This window comes from Mesocricetus auratus, unplaced genomic scaffold (assembly GCF_017639785.1).
Source record: "Mesocricetus auratus isolate SY011 unplaced genomic scaffold, BCM_Maur_2.0 Super-Scaffold_100007, whole genome shotgun sequence".
NCBI lineage: Eukaryota > Metazoa > Chordata > Mammalia > Rodentia > Cricetidae > Mesocricetus > Mesocricetus auratus.
The window spans coordinates 66,520,176-66,540,347 of NW_024429191.1; the positions used below are offsets into that span (position 1 = coordinate 66,520,176).

At 46.6% G+C, this 20,172-nt stretch overlaps 1 protein-coding gene across 12 annotated transcripts in view; it reads right to left on the minus strand.

Moving 5' to 3' along the window:
* Nucleotides 1-789: 789 nt before the first annotated feature.
* Nucleotides 790-20,172, minus strand: part of Msi2 (musashi RNA binding protein 2) — a 354,017-nt gene continuing 334,634 nt past the window's right edge. For 3 of the 12 annotated variants that reach the window (XM_013117651.3, XM_005075804.4, XM_040749455.1), the window contains 3 exons: nt 10,038-10,249; nt 8,254-8,326; nt 790-5,897 (listed from right to left, as the gene is read on the minus strand). In XM_013117651.3, coding sequence (XP_012973105.1) covers nt 8,285-8,326; nt 10,038-10,249 — 254 coding nt within the window. In that variant the 3' untranslated portion in view covers nt 790-5,897; nt 8,254-8,284. The remainder of the gene's footprint in view (nt 5,898-8,253; nt 8,327-10,037; nt 10,250-20,172) is intronic. The other 9 variants (XM_013117654.3, XM_005075805.4, XR_005878381.1 and 6 more) reach the window with 5 other exon arrangements.

A 20,172-nucleotide genomic window follows, 5' to 3' on the forward strand; every position in this document is an offset into this window, starting at 1 on the left:
GTCATTTACATCTTCCAGTGCTCATCACTTAATTCCAGGTCTGCTGTTACATCCTAGTGTTCTCTGGTCACTCCATAAAAATGGCTCCTTGAGGAGACAGGAAAAGGGCCCTTTTTCTTTCTTTTTTTTTCTTCTTCAGCTGCAGGTCACATGACCAACATTTATGCTTCGGGGTAAGAGCATGAAGGTGGGACTCAGTTGCTATGCAATATTATTTTAAGATGTGTTACATTTGTTTATGCTGTGGAACATTTGTTTTAATGATGCAAAGATGTGTTGCATTGTTTCATGCTGCATTTGTTAAACTCTGTGAAGCTGTGATTCTTTGCCTGTCTAAAACACCCGACTGGTCTAATAAAGAGCTGCACAGTCAATAGCTAGGCAAGAGAAAGGATAGGCAGGGCTGGCGGGCAGAGAGAATAAATAGGAGGAGAAATCTGGGGGGGGAGAATGATAGGGGAGCAGGGGGAGGAGAGGACAGCAGGGGCCAGCCACCCAGCTACACAGCAAGTCATGGAGTAAGAAGTAAAGAAAAGTATACAGAAACAGAGAAAGATAAAGGCCCTGGGGCAAAAGATAGACTGGATAATTTAAGAAAAGCTGGCTAAAACCAAGCCACGCTAAGGTCGGGCATTTATAAGACAGAAAAACCTTCTGTGTGATTTATTTGGGAGTTGGGTGGCCAAAGAGTAAATAGTGAAAAACAAACAGCACCCCGTGGTACCCCAAACCCCACAGCAGCTTTGCCCACCCCAGCCTCTCCACGTGCAAGAACACGAACAGACTCTGTTCAAAACAGTTTATTTTATTATTTTTTTTGTCAGACAAACACATTGATTTCTGGACCACAGTAGAGGATGGAAACCTTTCACAAACTTATTTATTTGAAAATACAAATATAAAATTATACTTTCCACATCTGTGATGTGAGAGACTGCCATCCACATAGTATTTTTTTTTACAACAGGGCTTTAAGAAAGCCACACACAAAGACCTGAAAGATGCTTGAGATATATATATATATATAGATACATATATATGTATATATATATAAAAAAAATACTCACTACCAAAGTTCTTGTCAGTTTCATACTAAAGTACAAAAGTAAGGGTGAGGTCAGCCACAGTGCTAGGGGAAGTTTTATTTAGATACATTTATGTCCACATGAAACGCTTAGACTTGTATCCTATTACATATGGAATTCTGAGTTTAACACCATGAATGGCAGATTGGCTAGCCCACGCTACTCAAGAGCACACTCACAGACACCACACAGGGTGGTACAGTATGTACAGAATACAGCAGTAGGAGCCTTCCATGGAGGCTCTGGAACGCTCTCTCAGTCCTGCTCCCTTCCCCCCTCGTGCCCTGCCTCCCGGAAATGGAATCCTATCTGAGACAACACCTTCTGATTATCAAATAGCCATGTTTGAATTATGGTTGTTCCCCGAGAGGGGTGGGTTTTATTCATATGCTTGTTTTTGTATTTTAATTTACATTTTTTTGGTGAGAAAAAAAAAGAAAGAAAGAAGAAAACAAACTTAAACAGTATTAAAGTTTTGCTTCACTTCCAGCATTGCCTTGTATAGTGTCTGTGCCCAGGTCGGACTCTGCTGATCTTTGTTTTCTGCTGTAGCTGAGGGTGGGGGAGCTTCCCCAGTGTTTCTGCTCAATGTGCTAACCCGCGGCCTGCCCTCTTCTCTACTCTCTCTCTGCCTGGCCCGCTTTTGTGTTCCCTGGAGGATCTGGTTAGGAAAGCACAGTTAAGAAGGAAAACCAAAACCAAAACCAAAAAAATCTCTCCCCTCCCTCACCTGCTCTCTCCAAATTCCCTCTGTCCCTGTGTGTCACTTCCAAATGATAGAGAGAAGTATGAGTTAGTGTTTCTTTTGTAAACAATTTCATATGCAATATAATACAGAAAGCATGGCTGACCTTCTATAGAAAGAATGCGGTAAACTATATTGCTTTAGTCTTGAAGATGCTGCGGTGAGTGAACGGCAGAGGGAAGCAGGGTGTGGTAGTGGTGGAGGCCAAGTCCCCAGCCCTCGTTCCCACTAAAGATCAAAATAGCTTTTGTTTTTCTAGTTGGAATCAAAAATAATCCCCTCCAAATTTTCAAATGAAGAAACAAAGGAAAAACAAACCACCCCAAAACCAAAACCTCCCAAAACAAAACTGAACACCTTTCAGGTCATTAGAACCCACAATTATCCAATGATTTTTATACTAGTCTAGCAAGATGTGTGTAACATTCACCGGCTGTGAATTGCTGTGCATGGAAACATTAAGTGGACAGCAATCGAGCCATGCTACCTTAAAGCCCAAGCTACAAGTTCAAATTAAGAGAATGGTTATGAAGGATAAAAAAGCCTCAAAGGCCTATTGGGGCTTCGTCTGAATCAAGCCAATGAGCGATGGGGATAGTGTGAGGCTGTTTGGTTTTCCCAATGGGTATGAGGAAGGCTACAAACCACACACAGAGGCTCCTGGGGAGGAGACCAGGCTTGGTCATCTCCACCAGCCCACATCCAGGCGGAAGTAGGAAGGGGACCAAGAGTGAGTCTCTGTCATTCCATCTCCCCTCTGGGGAGGAGAGGAGCTTGGGGTCTCAGGCAGATGGATCTGGAAGCCAGAGTCCCCTGGTGGCTTTTGATAATGCCAGGGAAGTGCCGTTCCCCAAGAGGGTTTCTTCCCTAGGGAGAAGGTCCCCACAGTCGCTATTGAGCTCAACGGAAACAATGACAAGGATGAACATCAGTGTTAAAAGAACTTACAAAAACTGTTTAAGATGGACTTCTAGATGAGGAGGGGGACTAATGTGAACCTTAACCTAGGTAGCCACTTGAAAACATATCAGATGTTCACAAGATTTGTGCTATGGGCTACTGGGTCTCTTCAAAATGTATATAAACATCTAAAACATATTCACACAGATTATCAATTTCTTCTGAGCATCCTTAAAAAAATATTTTTTCTCTTAGTAAAATCATTTTAATATACCATGCCTCCCTCTTTTAAAAAATAAATTAAAAAAATCCAGTTTTGCATATCTAGTGTTTGCATTTAAGGTAGTATGGCACACCCCTTCACAGAGAGGGGGGCAGGGACCTAGAGTCGGCCGTCATTTGAACATTGTGAGACCTTGGGTTAGTTGAAACCACATCAAATCAGCAAAAATAAAATTAAATTTGAACTTGGAAAAAAAAGGAAAAAACTGCCCCCAAATTATTAGCATTTTTTTCTTTTCATAAATAAGAGAAAGTCCTATCCTTACTGGTCCTAAATCTGAATAACTATGTCTAATTTTTTTAAACCTTAATTACGTTATACCTATCAATATGTACTAGAAGAAAGAGGAGAAAAAAAGTCACTACGCTAGTACCAAGACAGCACGCTTACAAGATAGCCATTTTATACATTATTAACAAACAATGATCAACAAAGAGTCTTCTATGAGGTGATGGGGATGTGGAGAAATGGGTGGGGGTTGGGAGACAGGACATCACCCACATGGACTAAAGAGTAATTAATCCCCTAGCTAGACACTGATTGCTGGGAATTTAGTGTCTCTTTGTTGTTGTTTTTCAGAATAAAACTTCTACCTTGTTATTTTTTTTTACTTGAATAAGTTTTGCATTTTAAAAGCATCCAGCATTTTACTCGGTTTAGTTGTTTGGAAACAAAAACAAACAAACAAACAAACAAAAAAACAACCCAAACCCAAAACCTTCCCAAACAACCCAGCATTTTATTTAAAAAACAAAGAACATGATTTTCTTTCTTTCTTTTTAAGTTGCTTTTAATTAGAATTTAATTATGATGGAAGCAGGCTTCTTTACTTTCTTTCTGAATTAGCTTTTTGGAGGCTTTTAGGTTGAAGATGCTACCATGTCCATGAATGTCTATGTTAGTCTATTGTTAGTAAAATTTATAAAAATAGGAGTGCAGCAGTTCTTTATAATAAATGTCGCATTCAGTGTCTCATACTGGCTGTGCCTTAAGTACCAAATTTATAAACGTAACAATTTAAAAAATATTAATAAAATGTCAATATCACATTTTAAAAAAGAAAAAATATATATCCACACTACAATACGCTTTAATGCCACCTATTGAGTTGTACTTCTACAGTTGCTGTTGCCGACCTATTACCAATATTTTAAAAAAAAGTTAAATTAAAAAATATCCTTCATCCTAAGTGTCTTTCCCCAGCTGAGGACCATATAACAGCCAGATGTCAATCATGTGCAAACAGGAAACTGTCAATCATGTGCAAACAGGAAACTGTCCGTTTTTCCCACCAGTCACAGTGCAGTGATGTTTATACTTTTTATTTTTAAAATTCTGTTTACATCTACAATAAATTAAAAAAAATTCTTCCATAGCCTCTCTGATGATATTTGTAGCACTGAGGTATCAAAAAAAATATATATATAAACCAAAAGGTTGCTTTCCTAATTTGTAAATAGAAAGTGAATGGAGAAAGGGTGTATTCATGCAGGCTTATCCACTCCTGGCCCATGGGCCCCCTCTCTGGGGGCAGAATGGGGGACAGGGTGAGGAGAGAGACAGAGTACCCTAGGGCCCTTTGGAGGTGCTGAAATGATTGGACAATATAAAATGATCAGATATTTAAAAATTAAGACTGAAAAAGAATGTCCCCACCCTACCCCTCCCCTAAGCCAAAACAGGTGTGCTTTGAAACTTTAAATATGTTAAATATTAAAATTGTAGCTTTGTTTTTTTTTCCTTTAAAAAATGTCTTGGGAAAAGCAGTTTTTCATATTTTAAATAAAAATCTAGCTAGACCGTAACATTTAAGCTGTGCACGGAGAGGTTGCTGGGCTGGCAGGGTGCTAATGCGGTTCTTAGGTCTACCACACCAACAGAGGCGCTAAGAGTGGAGTCCCAGGTGGCCCGGGCAGCTGGGTGCCCTGTGTTGTGTAGTACCAGCTTCAGCAAGGTTCCTCCCTCCCTCCTTCCAGGGCACCTAACTGCCTGGGAGCAACTCCCCCACAAAAATATGTTTGATTCTCTTTCTTAATAGTTTCTATGTAGTTAATGGAATTATATTTACAACTTTTTTTGTTTGTTTTTTGTTTTTTAGAATTCACAATTTCAAAAAACCTTATAATATGACCTCTTTGAACAGAAAAAAAGAAGTACTCATAGAAAAGGAGGACCCTCAAAACATGGCCGTCCTTACCTTATTGCCGAAAATAGACTTAGGTTAACAAAGAGACGTCACAAAAATGAACTGCCAGAGAGTCTGTTTAGCAGCCAACTGCATGTCACTTCTACAATGTAACATAGAGAGCCTATGCCCACCTCCCGCTCCGCACATCACAACTCTGCTTAAGTGTGTGCTACAGTCCCAGATGAAAATTCTTACAGTCTCAGCATTGGTACCAAAAATGGAGAGTAACATCACCATCTCAGCATCCGTTAAAAGTGATAACAGAATCAAAACAAAACAAAACGAAATTCCTTTTAAAGCAAAAAAGAAAACTCCTTAATATATAACAAGTATACTATGGTTAGCTTTTCTCTAGGTATTAAGCTAAGGTGACACTAGACTAAGTCAAAAATCACTACCAAATGTGATTCAGGGAGATTTAAAAGGAGAAGGGAGAAAGGGAGTAGAGAGAGGGAGACCACCAAGAAAAACAAACAGAACCAAACCAAAATCATGGATTATATACACGTTTAAAAGCTGTTGTCATATATTACAGCAGGTTGGTGAGATGAGATGTAGTCAACCCTCAATCCAAAGTGTGCCATCTCTGCTTGGGATGAGGAGTGAGGCTGGTGGGGATCCAGGTCTGAGGACATCACCTAAACAAAGGGCCACTCAGAAACTTCGCCCAGTCTTGCCTGGACATCCAGGTATGCTCTGTAGGGCAGGGAGGTCAGGCGTGTCCCGAAGAGAACATAAATGGGGGAGGGAGGAGAAAGAGAAATGTCAGGCACACATATGGCTCATTTCAAGGTCTAGACTACAGCTGTCAAAGAACTAGGCTGTGTGACTCTGTGTGTGTGAAAATGGCTGGGAAGAGGACAGACAGATCTGACACAGGGCTGGAAAGTTCTGGAGGTCATGGTGGGAAGTAGGGTCAGCACAGGGTTCAGCTAGTTGCTCAAATCACACATGGACAGGAAACCCCTTTCTGTTTAAATTTTTGTTTTTGAAGCTATGTTTAAGAAAAAACTGGTGGCCCAGCACTCAGCAGGCAGAGGCAGGTGAATGTCTGTGAGTTTGAAGCCAGCCTGAACTACAGTACAAGTTTCAGGACAGCCAGACAAGCCAAAAACCATCACAACAAAATAAAAACAATCAAATAAAATAAAAATGTGATTGACTAAAAAAAATGTGAATTTGCACTAAGAGATTATATACTAAGGGACTGATGTAACTACTTAACAAACAAACAAAAACTTAAAACAACAACAAAAATAAAACCCCCAAATCAAATAACTAGTCCTGGTTCAAGAAAATCAAAACAGGTCCAGGATTCAGGTTTGCTAATTGGGTTATCCTGGATTGCCTATGGGCCTGGGCTCTTCTGTGGATGGTACTTAATGTCAGAGGGTCACTTCTGCTGGATACAAATGATGGGCCTGCCTGGTCTTTGACAGCTGCCATGCAGTCATGTGACTTGAGTAGGGGGTGGGTTTCAGACTGCTGCTTTCCTGGTTACTTTTTCATTGGGTAGAAACTGAGTCTTAGGGTTGGAAGATAGACATTGGCTGGCCCCAGCCTCTACCTTCCCTAGGGCATGTCATAGCAGCCTGCGAGGAGGAGCGGGGAGGGGGAGCTGTGGGTGAGAATGGACACTGGCAGCTCCAGTAGCTTGCATCCGAGGACAGGCTGCGCCTAGGCAGTCCTTGAGTCCCTCTTCATTTGACAGGTGAAGCCATCTTCAGCCCTCACAGTTCTTGGTCCTATCAGTCCCCCTCGCTTTCAGAGGCACCTCACTGCCCCCAAGTCCCCAGACCCAGCTTCATTAGTAGCGAGTAGCTCTCTGGAGACTGTTAGTCAGTGGCTCTGCCAGCGAAGGAGAGCAATGGAGGCAAGAGCCGGGGAAGTTCATACACAGGGTTTATGTGGTTAGGAGAGGCAGTGGAGTTAGTCGAGCAGCAACAGAGGAGGAATCTAAAAGATTTGTGGAGCTCAACTCAACTGGGTTTTTCAAATGGTCCCCATCTATGAAGTCTCAGTTGCTTCAGGGCTAGGAGCAATTCCCCAATTCCTCTCTACGAGAGGTCAAACTCTGCTGCCCCCCCTCCCCGCCAGCTCCAAGAGTCAAGAGCTAATGGGATTTTCCAAGTAGGACCTATTCCATGACTTCAGTCATCACCTTCCCTCTTCTAAAGAGACACAGTGCTTGCCTTCCTACCCTCCAGCTTATATGGCACCACAGGACAGACATCAGGAGGACAGATGACGGGCTTCTGTGAGGATGCCAGCCCTCTGCCTGGTGCTCTTCCCAAGCAGGACAGACATGAGGTTTTGGATGTGGTAAGAGGCTTGCTCCCTGCCTGTTCTCTCCTGGCCCACCACCTCTGCATTTCCATCAAAGTGATTTAAAAATGTTTAATTAACTTGAGCTCAGTTTAAAAGGTTAAGAAACTGGCAGGGATCCAAATTCACGTTAGGCAGGTGATGCTGTTAATTTAATTTGCTTTTCGTGTGGTAATCTTGATAATTACTCCATAGTTAGCCGGGAAGAAATGTTTTCTTTTCATGAAAAGATGGAGTCAGGCCGTTTGGCTGTACGAACCCATTGGCTGAGCCCCAGGAACACACAGGGTCAGTTCACAGGACTTTGAGAATGGTCCTGCACCCCATCCCCTGGCCCTGGCCCTAGACCAGTTAATCCGCCTCTCCACCTCCTTGGAGTGGGCACAATGTGAGATCACCTTCCAGTTTCCCACACTCAAGAAAGACAAAGATGAGGATGGGAAAGACACAGAAATGGGACCAAAGAACCAAATCAAAATGAACGGGGGTGAGGGGTGGGGTGGGGAAGAGGCACATGAAGGTCATGATTAAAAGTTCGAGGAAGAAATGAGAGCCTAAGAGATTGGATTTTTTTTTGGTCCCCACTTCCTGGGAAAGGGGTCCAGAGGGGGGGGGAGAAGAAAGAGGTGGATGTGATGAGATGGGCATGTGTGTACACGTATGAGCAGGGCACATATGTGTACGGACACACAGGCAAGGCGGAGACGCATGGCAGAGACGGTAATACCTCAGAGTGGGATGGCAACGGGAGCACCTGCTCAGTGGTATCCATTTGTAAAGGCCGTTGCAATCAAAGGTCCCTAAAATTGCACAATTGTTAAGGTCATCAGTGCGCTATACATGGGAACAGATTGTCATACTCTGGGAGAGGAGATCACCTCTAGGACTAGTCTGTGGTTGCCAGCATGAATATGTAATTCTGAGACACTGTGCCATGGGGAGTTAGGGTGACACCGGCCCCAGCTCCCTCCTTTCCTGTCCTGTGATTCCCACCCCCCAAGCTTGTATACTGCCCAAGGGGAAACCAAGAGCCAAACTCTGAGGGACCCATGCCCCAAACAATGCCCACAGTGACCATGAACCTCACAGGGCAAATTCAAGGGTCTCTCTATCCTCGGTCTCAACAGATGCATATGAGGGAGAAATGTTGGTGCTGATCAATGGTGATGGCCTGTGATTATTTCAGAAATAACATCACAGTGTGAAGGTGCCAAGACCCAGGTTTTCAGGAACAAACAGGGTGTGTGTTTCTAGCTGCTGAAAAATGGAAATGAGTGGTGTTCTGAACGCTGATGGACAGGCCCCCAAATTGATGCAGCTCTGGGCTGAATAACAATGTTCTGGATTTGGTACTACAGTTGATCCGAGGGGATTAGACTCATCAAACTACTGATTCAAGTAATACTGGCTTTGGAGGGAATAGAAGGACGCTCAGGAATCACAGGCCAGGGTTGGCTGGCATGCACAAGTATGTGAATATCTGTGTCTGAGTGAGAAAGTATAAGCCTGTGTGTGTGTGTGTGTGTGTGTGTGTGTGTGTGTGTGTGTGTGTGTGTGTGTGTGTGATGTTCCTCCAATGCCAGGAGGCATGAATAAAGTTGCCTTCGTCCCCCAGGCTCTCACAATGGCTTTGGTCTCCCCAGCTCGATCCCAGAGACAAGAGTTTGCCTGCTTTCCCCCAGATACAGAATCTGCTGCAGGATGTAACCCGGGACAGCAGACACCCCCATCTCAACTCAAAATCAAATTGCCTCTGAAAGAAGAGGCTGGCTAGGGCAGAGACTGGCCCATTTTTTTGTCTGTTTCCAAAAATGGGGGGGTCTGCCAGCAAGTGGGCTCAGGCACATTCATGCTCACACACCAGGAGGGAAAAGAACAATACAATCTAAAAACAGCATGCAAATCTCTTAAGCAAATCTCCATTGCCTGGATTAGTCAGATTATAGAACCACAGAGCATTACAGATATCAAATGCATCTGGCCTTTGGGGGCTGCAGCTAAAGAACAAAAAGGGGAACTTACTTGGAACCTGGAAACTGTAAGAAACATTAGCAAAAGAATGGCCTGGGAGGGAGGGGCTTCCCACTACCACCCTCAGGCACTACTGCCACCAATGGCGGGGGTGGGGGTGGTGGGGGTGGGGTGGCCTGCCCACTGAGGTGAGGGGAATGGCAGGAAGAGTAACTGTATGCCAGAACAACATGATTTAGGCTATCTGTTCAGTCTCACTTTGGGGAGTGGGGTGGGGGGAGTATCCTATTCTTACTTTGTAGCCAGGGTCATGGTATGAGTGGTTCAAGGTTGCAAAGGTCAAAGGTGATGGAGTGATGAGTAGAGCTGTCCGTACACCTTACACTCCCTGGCTGGGCCAGCAGATGCGAGCTTCAGCTGGCCTGCTGTTGATGGGGGTCACCCTGTCTCTTCTCTGCCCTTATGCCTTTCCTCCCCAGGGGCTGTGTGGAGTTGGTGAGGAAGGAGGAGGAGTGGGAAGGCAGCGAGGGAGGTACTTACAGCTATGCCGTGGCCGAAGCCTGAGCCAGGCTGTGGGCTGGCTGCACTTATGTAATTCCCCACTCCGGAGTCCTGGCTGGCAGGGCCGTAGAGATCGGCGGCGACAGGTCCTGGGCTGTTGGCCCCCGGGAAGCCTCCGGGCCGCGCCGGGTTGGAGCCTGCCGGGGAAGCGGGCGCGCCAAAATTCGGTTGAGCACTGTAGCTATTCAGGACTGGTGTGCAGAGAATAGAGCTGGGTATGAGGCCAGAAGCCAGGCATGCACTGATCATTACAAGCCAAACACTCGAGGAAAAAAAAAACAGCTGAGGCCCAACTTCTAACACTCAACCAAGGCCATGCGAAAACATCAGCAGGGACTCAAGAATACTCAGCCCAGGCTATCACTAAGAAGCTTGGAGCTCCAGAGATAGATAGAAGAAAAAAAAACAATCATTCAACACAGTATGGCAACCAACCGGAGGTGCTTCGCTGCCCACCGAGTTATCACAATAGAAATAGATATATATGGAGAGAGAGAGAGAGAAAGAGAGATTTTTTTTTCACATCTGAATTGACGCTCATGCAGTCTTCTAGATTTGGGCACGTTGAGACAGCATTCACATCCCATGCAAACTACAAAGGAACTAGTTTTAGACTACACATTGTGTTAATATTGATATTAAAACATGACAGGAAACAAAAGCAATTTTGTGTCCTTGAAAAAAAATCTTTGGGAAAGGGATTTTGGATTCATTTTTTTTCTGTGTATGTGTGTGTGTGTGTGTGTATGCTTCATTTTGTTTCTCTTTGTTTTTGGATCCATTAAATGACCAATTTGTGTGTGTGTGTGTTTTTTTCTTAAAGACAAAATAGAAAAGATCTCTATTCTGCATCCCTCCTCCTCCCCCCTCCCCACTGGCTACTCCCTCCCTCCCCACCCCTTCCATTTATACCCTGCATGAAAGTCGGCAATACTGAAGTGGTCACAGGATGGGATATGTCATGGAAAGTTTGGGCATCTTAACTTAACAGCAATGATGGCGGCAGAGTCCTCTTTTGGGGTGCAGAGCAGGGGATGGAGGGAGGGGATGGGGTGGGAATGGTTAGCTAAGGCTGGGGTGGAGCCAATGGTCCTAACAGGATACCCCACACTCACCTCCTGCAGGAGAAGGAAAGGGAGGGAGGGATTTAAGCTTTTTTTCCTTTGGTTTAGAAAAAAAAAAAGACAAAGAAGTATGAATGCAGAGGACACTAACCAAACCAGCCGACAGCTAAAGCCCGTCTGACCGCAGCGCATTTTGGTAGCATTATCTCAGGTAGAAACTCCAGACTGGGAAAAGCAAAGCTCAGAATGCACTTGGTTGCAGAGGGAGACCCGGCATTCACACAGCCAGAGACTGAGCACTGTGTCTGGGGGAGGGGCAGCCAAAGGTTATACCACCTTAGGCTTCATTGTCTGTCCTTAACCCCATCACACTTTCCAACTGAGGCCCCCAGACTGTCAAACAGGTGAACTTTGCCTCAGCTTTACACCCTTAGTAGATTCAACTTTACTTTCTGTTTAAAAAATTTTCCACCACAGGCCTTGGGTGGTGGCGCACACCTTTAATTCCAACACTCAGGAGGCAGAGGCAGGCGGATCTCTATTAGTTCCAGGCCAGCCTGTTCTACTGAGAGAGCTCTAGGCCAGCAAAGGCTACACACTGAGATCTTCTCTTAAAAAAACAAAACCAAAACTCCCCCTCCCCCAAGCCCCATACAAAACCCCAAACAATTTCTATCATAAAGGCAAGCTCTTATTGGTTTTGAGATCTCCAGTGAGTGCCAGGCTGGCAGCTGCTAGCATGTTTAGAAGAAAGCTCACGTCCCCCTCCTAGCTCCTGTGGCATCTCTCCTCTGCCCTGTAACAGCTGTCTTCCAAGGCAAAGAGAGCATCTGAAGTGAAGAGTGGAGTCCCTCTTCCGAGGACCTGTAGCTGGAGGACCTCACTCCTCTTGTGAAGAACGTGAAAGTGGACTGCCCCCCCCACCTTGCATTTGTCATAGGAGTGAGAAGAGATGCATGATACTGCACTTGAGAAAGGGGACACAAGATCCAAGGTGGCCCAAACCGAGCTGGGCCTGGCTCTGCCTCAGCAGAGGAGGAGTGCTGCTGCCTCTAGATGCCCTTGGGCAGGATGAGCCCCTCTGAAGCACTGGCCCAGAATTTCATAAACAAGACAATGGGAGAGTGGGTTAAGGAGGAGGGCAGGGTAAAGAGGCTTAAAGCAAGTGAATCGGTTATTTGGAGGTGTACTGGCAGACCAACAAGACAGCGGAATTTTTGAATAAAGAAGAGTAAACCTGCAGACAACATTTGGCGCTTTTTGCCCATGAGGCAACTATGCAGCTGAGATATCCACAAGGCAGCACTATCCTGGTGGAACATACCTTTTCCACCTGGGATCGGCAAATGTACAGAGCTAGACAGTGGGCTCTTGGTCTACCCAGGCACCAACTCCCTCTCTACAGCTTGCTTTGACTTAGGATAAGAGGGTGGGGTAGGGCGGGGAGAGTTTGCAAGTGGAAGATGGAGGGAGATTTTTCAGCTTCTTTCTCCTCTGGTAGGATGTGTTTCCAGCATGGTACTAGATGGGATGGAGAGAAGGCAGGAGAGCCATCTGGAGAACTAATCCAGCCAGAGAAGGACAAGGGCAGCATGCCCATGGAAGAATGGTGTCCAGAGAGACTTCCATGGAAGGCTTAGAAGGCAGGAGGGCTGCTGGCAATCTCTCCACCCTTGGCAACTTTTCTGGTTCCATGAGCACCTGGAAGCCTGGTGCTTGAGGTGGTCTGGAGGGAATTTCACATTGAGCTCACCTTAGGCTTACAGCACCCCTTCCTATGCAGTCATATGTCATCAAATGATACTAACAGCATTATGGAAAGAAAGGCGCTGTCCTACAATGTGGCTTCCTGCCACTCCCAGGTCCATTATTATGCACTTGCTCAGCCCAAGCCCCAGTGAAGGGTGGAAGACTTGGCTGGCGGGCAGAGGGTACAGTGGGCAGGCAATAACCACTAGTTCCAGGTTGGTCCCCTTCTCCAGGGACAGCAGAACCTATGCCCTGATGGGTTTGGCTATGGAGGAGAGATGTCTCTTCAAGTTCTGCAGTCAACAACTGTGTCCCCTGTGGCAGAAGAACCACACTCCAGTTGGCAAGCAACCTAAGCATATTTGGGAACACTCTTCAGAAAGGGACACGGATAGACACTTGGTTCTGATAGCCAGCCAGAAGGAAGCTGGGACAAAGGACTTTTTTTTCCTGGAAATCAGCACAGTTCCACATATTGTGTACTACTTGGCTGCTTGGTAACCAGGTCACCCGAGGACCCTCTCCTCCTCCAAGCTGTAAGAGGCACAGCAACAAGCAAGAAGCCAAGTTCCTGTGAGGGGCTCTCTGTGAAATGGAGGACTCTTCCCTAGGCACCAAAACTCATTTGAAGGGAGTCAGGTGTGGTCCCCCACCCCAGGACCAGGTTAGGATGAAGAGAGGTGATGTCATTTTTTTCATGTGTATAGAAGGACATCTTGACTACTGTGTGGCTAGTTCAGCTGTATTGCATCTTTTTTTGGTTTTTCGAGACAGGGTTTCTCTGTATTGTTTTGGAGGCTGTACTGGAACTCACTCTGTAGACCAGGCTGGCCCAGAACTCACGGAGATCCGCCTGCCTCTGCCTCTCGAGTGCTGGAATTAAAGGTGTATTGCATTCTTGTGTGTGTGTGTGTGTGTGTGTGTGTGTGTGTGTGTGTGTGTGTGTGTGTGTAATATCTAGAAATATCAGCATGTCTGCAGCAGAAGCTGAGACTGTTACATAGCCTAGGACAAGTCCTGTGCTAGGTTGACAGTTTGGGGAGCTCACTGTGGTAAGCAGGCTCCCTTCCCAGTCAGCAATTCTGAGCAATGCCCACAGTCCTGGTTAAGTCTAGGTGGTTCCTCCTTCTGCACCTGGTCCCCAGCGTCCTCCAGGCAGTACCCTCAGGAGGGAGGCATAATGGAGAGAGAGGGGACACTGGACTTGGAGTCAGAAGAACTGAGTTTGACCCTGACCCTTCCCTGACACCTGTGTGCCCTGGTCCAGCCTGTGTCCTCATCTGTAACACACGAGTAATGCGTCCCTTATTCAATCCGAGTCACCAGGCTGCTGTGCGAATGAAGAGGAGAAAATGCTCTGTGACTTATCGGGTATATGCAGAGCCCAACACAGGTACTGTAGCATACTTAGCAGAATCCAATAAAGGAAACTGCAATCCATTTGCCATACAAACCTGAAGGTGATTTACAAAAGGGTCCAATCCATCCATTTGGTGCATTTAATCACCCTGGGCCTGAAGAAAGGGCTCTTGGGGGAGGGACAACCTGAAAAGCTGGGACATTTGCCATGACTCAGAAGGACAGCAAAGCAAGAGGAATGTGTCTGAATAAGAGTTGGAGGCATTTTAAATGAAAAGCTTCCTTATGCTCAAGAAAACACCTGGCTGGCTGACCCAATGAAGCTCTCTTATCTCACGTCAGAGATGTGAGCAGAAATGGACCAGCAGCCTATGCTGGGAATGCAGACCCTTGCCTGGGGATGCTAGGCTAGAGCTACACTTCTCAAGTGAGCCAGGGGGCTACCACCTCTATGTGGCTGGCTTACCTGTGGTCAGGAAAGGGCTGGACCAGGTGTGATTACTCCCTGGGAGTAGGGGAGTGCTGTGAACCACATGGCCATGTTGTAGGTCTAGGAAAAGACCTGGCATTTCTGTACTGTCTGACACTGGGCAGAATGTGAAAGGGGTCCCAGACGAGGAAATCCACTAAACCACCCAACATCTGAACTTTGCCTCCTCATCCACCCTGAGGTCAAAATTAAATAGGGAAGCCGAAGGCTGGAAGCAGCCTCTCCTCTCTAACAGTTTGGTGAGTCCAGGCCAACTCCACTGAGAAAGTACCTTGGCCTGTTTTGATCTGAGAACTGCCCTTGCCCTTGAGGCACATCATCTACCTAACTTACCAAGGAAGAAACCAAGAAACTATGGTTCCCCACGTGTCTCCAGTCACACCCACTTACTGCTATGCTGCTACATGCTCAATCCTGAAGCCCCATCCCTGTCTGCCCCAGCCAGAGATCCTTATACGATACCCCTTATATGACTAGTATACATTTTTCTGTACTACAAACATGCTGAAGGATTAGGAAATCCAGGGCCAGGGTTAAGGATGGCCTAGCATTGTATCCCAGCGGTGATGAAAAACTATGTAAGAATCAGTGGTCAGCACATCTGTTAGCACATCTGTTAGGAATGGCAGGGGAGATGTACCACTAGTGCACACTACTGGGCCAAGACAGGTGAAATTACGACAAGGAGACAAGAGGTGTCAGGCAGTGAAAGCCACTCACTCATCAGCTTTTAAGATGGGATCCATCACCCTTGTGTAATAGATGAGCAAACCCAGGGTCTCAGGGCTGAATCCCGTTCTAACTTGAAAGTACATGTGCTTTGTCACACCATGGTCCTCTCTGAATCACAGTTCAGTGCTGTGAACAACTCTCTTACAGCCAGGGAGGTTCCCCGATTTGGGCGGTGCCTAATAAGACACAGAGGACTCCATCTCTGCAGAGGACTAGGGCACCTTCCACTGTCATAAAATCAAGATCCATGCAAAAACCAGAAATGCAGTCAGTGTTGGAAGTCAGTAAGCAGGAGGGGACACTGAGCCCTTACTGGGACTCCTGCCCCCTTCAAAAGTGCCTGGACATAGTGGGGTCCCCAGACGACTATCTCAAAGGTCATCCTACTCTGCTGGGCCCAGAGGGGAGCTGGGACACCTTACGACTGATTGGCATTTATGGCCTAATCGCATCTAACAGTATCTCAGTGCCAGGGGATCCAGCAGCTGGGTTGTGGGTGGTGGGTGGTGGTGAGGAGGGTGTCCAGGGTACAGACAGTTCCTTCGAGGACCAGCACAAAAGGTTTTCCACTTGAGCAGTCCTGTCTTTAATGATTGCAAAGGCACAGGAGTTTAATCCATTTTTGATGTAAGCACTAATAGCTCTGTGTCCTTGAAGTTCAAAGCCGGCGCACACATGTCACTAATTAACCAAGCGCAGAGCCATTCAGCTCCCTCTCATGTTCCTAATTAGGTCTTTAATAACAAACAAACTCCGACCTTAGCAAGAGGCCCCCATTTGTCAGCTAGTCTAGGAGTATGACTGTTTTCCTGTTTATGGTTGCTCTAAACTATTTGCTCCTAATCTCAGGCTGGTCTCAAAGAAGGTAGGAGAGCCATGCCAAAGAGACAGAGTCCTTAAGGCTATCTTTGATGGTGGTCTTGTTGACCTTGGAAGGTAGAAGACCCCTGAGCCCATTGGGACCCTAAACCTAGCCTGGTGACCTCTCCTGCTGGGTGTCTGTGATGGTCAGGGATGCTATGTAGCTATACAACCCACCAGGACTTGAAGCTATAGTTACATACTAGCTTTGCCTTGGGTTCACCTTGCCAGATGGGTCTAAAATGTGGCCCAGCAATGATGAAGTTTAAAAAAACCTCCCAGGCGATTGTAGCATGTAGCATAGTTGCACTGACCCATATCTTAAGGCTGACTTGCTCATTAGCAGTGATTAGCAGGTCTCCTGTTACTGAATTTGTGTATGGTGTGTGTATGTGTTGTGGGTGTGTGCATGTGGAGGTCAGAGGCCAATGACAAGCTGTAGTGAGAGGTCTAACTACGTACATAAGGGAGGCATCTGGTCTGGAGTCAGGGACAGGCTTGCTCTCTCTTGGTTCCAGTCGGGTCACGGAAGACAGCTGAGCTTGGATCCTCGAAGTGTTGATCCTGGATTATTGGTTTCTCATGTGATTTCTCCCCAATAAAATGAACCTATATCGTCCCAGTCAGGTGTGTCTAATTTGTACAACCACATCAAGTGTCTTCCTCTATTGCTCTCCACCTTAGTGGAGACAGGGTCTCTCAATGAACTTGGAGCTCAACAATTTGGCTAACCAGATTGACCAATCAGCTCCGGGGATCTACCCATTAGGACTGGGATTACAGATGCAGCCGTGCCTGGCTTTTATGTGATCACCAGGGATCAGAACTCAGGTCCATTTGCTTGCAAGAGCACACACTTTACCACCTGAGCCATGTCCCTTCGACTGAAAATGTGATTCTAACTGTGTAAGCACAAGGCCTGCCACCTTCACACATCCAGCCCTGGAGGGCTGACTGTTCTCAAGTGCACACTCCACGCCCCCATCAATTCTCTATCCCTGGGATGCTCCTGGCTTTCTCTGCATGCTATCCTTAAGCCACTGTCATTTTCACTGCTAATGCCTCCTAGGACAAAAGATCAGGAGCTTTGGATACAGCAGCAACACAAAGCTGCAGAGCTGATGTGACCGACCAGGGCTTATTAGTCTAAAATCCTCATTTAGTAGAGGTGGAAACATGCCTGGAACCATGTCGTCTGATGCTCCGCCCTTCCTGCTATGGGCTTATCTTCTGAGCTATTTCTCACTCACAAGGCATCTCTTTGCCCAGGTGCATCTCTTGGCCGTTTAAACATCCTCTTAGCTATTTGAACCTTGAAGGTCAAGACCTAGGGAACTGAGGTGATGAACCTAGCATGACCCCTAGCATGTCTTAATGAGCTTACTCTTCAAGACAGGCAAGTGGAAGGGAGGCTGAGAGGGGAGCCCCTGAAATCTCAGGGGCTACTTCCGTGGAGGGTTCAAAGGCTGTCATGCTGGAATACAAAGAAACTGTGAGGCCCAAGACAGCGAAACGAGACAAGGTGTTTCTTCCGATCATGGGGCTACTGCTGGGCTTCTGGGCTCTCTAGTGGGGAGGGGGCTAGGTTTGTGTCTAACTGACTTTTGGAGTCCAGGGTACCCTGGGTGCTATGTTTATGTGCAATGCTGAACTCTCCAAGCCCAGGGAAGCCCGCCCTCTTCAAGACATAGTCAGAAATAACTTTCAGAAAGAGGGAAGCTGCCTGGGGAGCAGGGCTGGGCGGCTTTCCTCACACACCAGTCTCCACCACAGGCACCCAGGTCTGCATTCACTGTTTGCCACGGACCTGGACAGACCACTTTATTAATATTAATAAGTAGCCAGGAACAAAGGGTCCATTTATTTTTAGCCTTCTTTAATTGTGTAGTAATTACTCATCTACAAAACAAATGAGCCCCTGTTTGCAGTTGCTATGGTACCTGGTGCCCAAAGCCTTCCTCTAAGAAGATTGGGCAAGGAGTCGGCTTCGTCCGTGGCCACGCCCCTTTCTCCACCATTGGCCCACAGCAAAGCCCCAGCAACTGGGTAGCCAATGGTCTCCTTGCTCTAGGGCTGTGCAGGTGCAGTTTGTGCGAGGCAAAGGGAGGGGTGCTGACTCCTCCCTGCTGAGAAGTCTGCCTATTCAGGGATTCCTTCCCTTGCTCCATCACCTCGGACAGTGACTAACTTCCTTCAGCCGTATTTTAACTAAAGGTTCTCTTCAAATAATTCCATTCAGCCTGGCTCTCCGTTGTGGGACCACACCTGTTCTGGGTCTCCTTTATCTGACATTGATCTGAATGGACACAGGGACCAGATCAGAAAGCCGGCCAAAGGACAGCCAGGCAGAGCCATGGTGGTGAGGCTGCAACAACAGAAGCAGGTGCAAAAACAAAAAAACAAAAAACCCATAGCATGCCTCCTGAGACCACTTGTAAATGATTTTGGGTTATCACCTCCCCTAAGGATAGGAAGAGTTGAGTGGGAGCAGCTGCGCCTTTCTGCTGAGTGTTTAAACGCTGCAGTCTCGCTCAGCCGTTGCTACACTGGTCCAGCGCAGCGTGTGCTGATAGTGGCTGAGAACACAGGCTGATGGGGCAGGCTCAGATCCTGTCACTGCCACCCCAGATAAGCTACTATTGCCCCTGAGGCACAGTTCGTAATCTTTAAGATGGGAAGGGAACCCATGGCACCCATTATGGTTTCAGAATTAAATGGGGTATGGCATGCGGGCTTGGCACACAACACTTGGTTCGCTTATATAATGTGAGTGACTACTGATGGACTGTTATTATTGTTGTATTATTAAAGCTGGGAGTGGCTCTAATATTCTTTCATTAACAAGACACCTTCTTTAAGGGAACTTCCCAGCAGGTGTCTACTTGAGATGTTGGCAGGAACTCTCCCATTCCACACTGGAGAGGATAGCACTGTAGCTCTCTTACCCATTGACAGGCTAATCCCAACAGCCAATCACAGCTGCAGGACTCTTCTGTCCCTTGCCCTATGATGTCCCGAGCTGGAAAAGGGAGACCTTTCTATTAATATTCATAAGCATCCAGAAACAAAGGGCCCCTTTATTTTCTGTGCACTCTAATTGCACAGCAATTACTTATCTATGCTATCTATACTAAGATTGCAGCCTTGGCTTACTTCCTCTCCTGCAGGACTGGCGGTCTGTATTGTATGGAAGGGCTGTTGTCAAGTGTCCAGGTGTGGTGCACACACCTCTAATCCTAGCACTTAGGCAGAGGCAGGCAGATCTCTGTGAGTTGGAGGCCAGCCTGGTCTACATGGTGAGTTTCAGGACAACCAGAGCTACCCTGACTCAAAAAAAATTTGTGTGTGTGTGTGTGTGTGTGTGTGTGTGTGTGTGGTATGGAATGGGTGTGTATGTGTGTGTGTGGTGTGGAATGGGTGTGTATGTGTGTGTGTGGTGTGGAATGTGTGTGTGGTGTGTATGTGTGTGTGTGGTGTGGAATGGGTGTGTGTGGTGTGTGTGGTGTGGAAGGTGTGTGTGTGTGGTGTGTGGTGTGGAATGGGTGTATGTGGTGTGGAATGGGTGTGTATGTGTATGTGTGGTGTGTGTGTGTGGTGTGGAATGGGTGTGTGTGGTGTGGAAGGTGTGTGTGTGTGGTGTGTGGTGTGGAATGGGTGTGTATGTGTGTGTGTGGTGTGGAATGGGAGTGTGTGTGGTGTGGAATGGGTGTGTGTGTGTGTGTGTGGTGTGGAATGGGTGTATGTGGTGTGGAATGGGTGTGTATGTGTATGTGTGGTGTGTGTGTGTGGTGTGGAATGGGTGTGTATGTGTATGTGTGGTGTGTGTGTGGTGTGGAATGGGTGTGTGTGGTGTGGAATG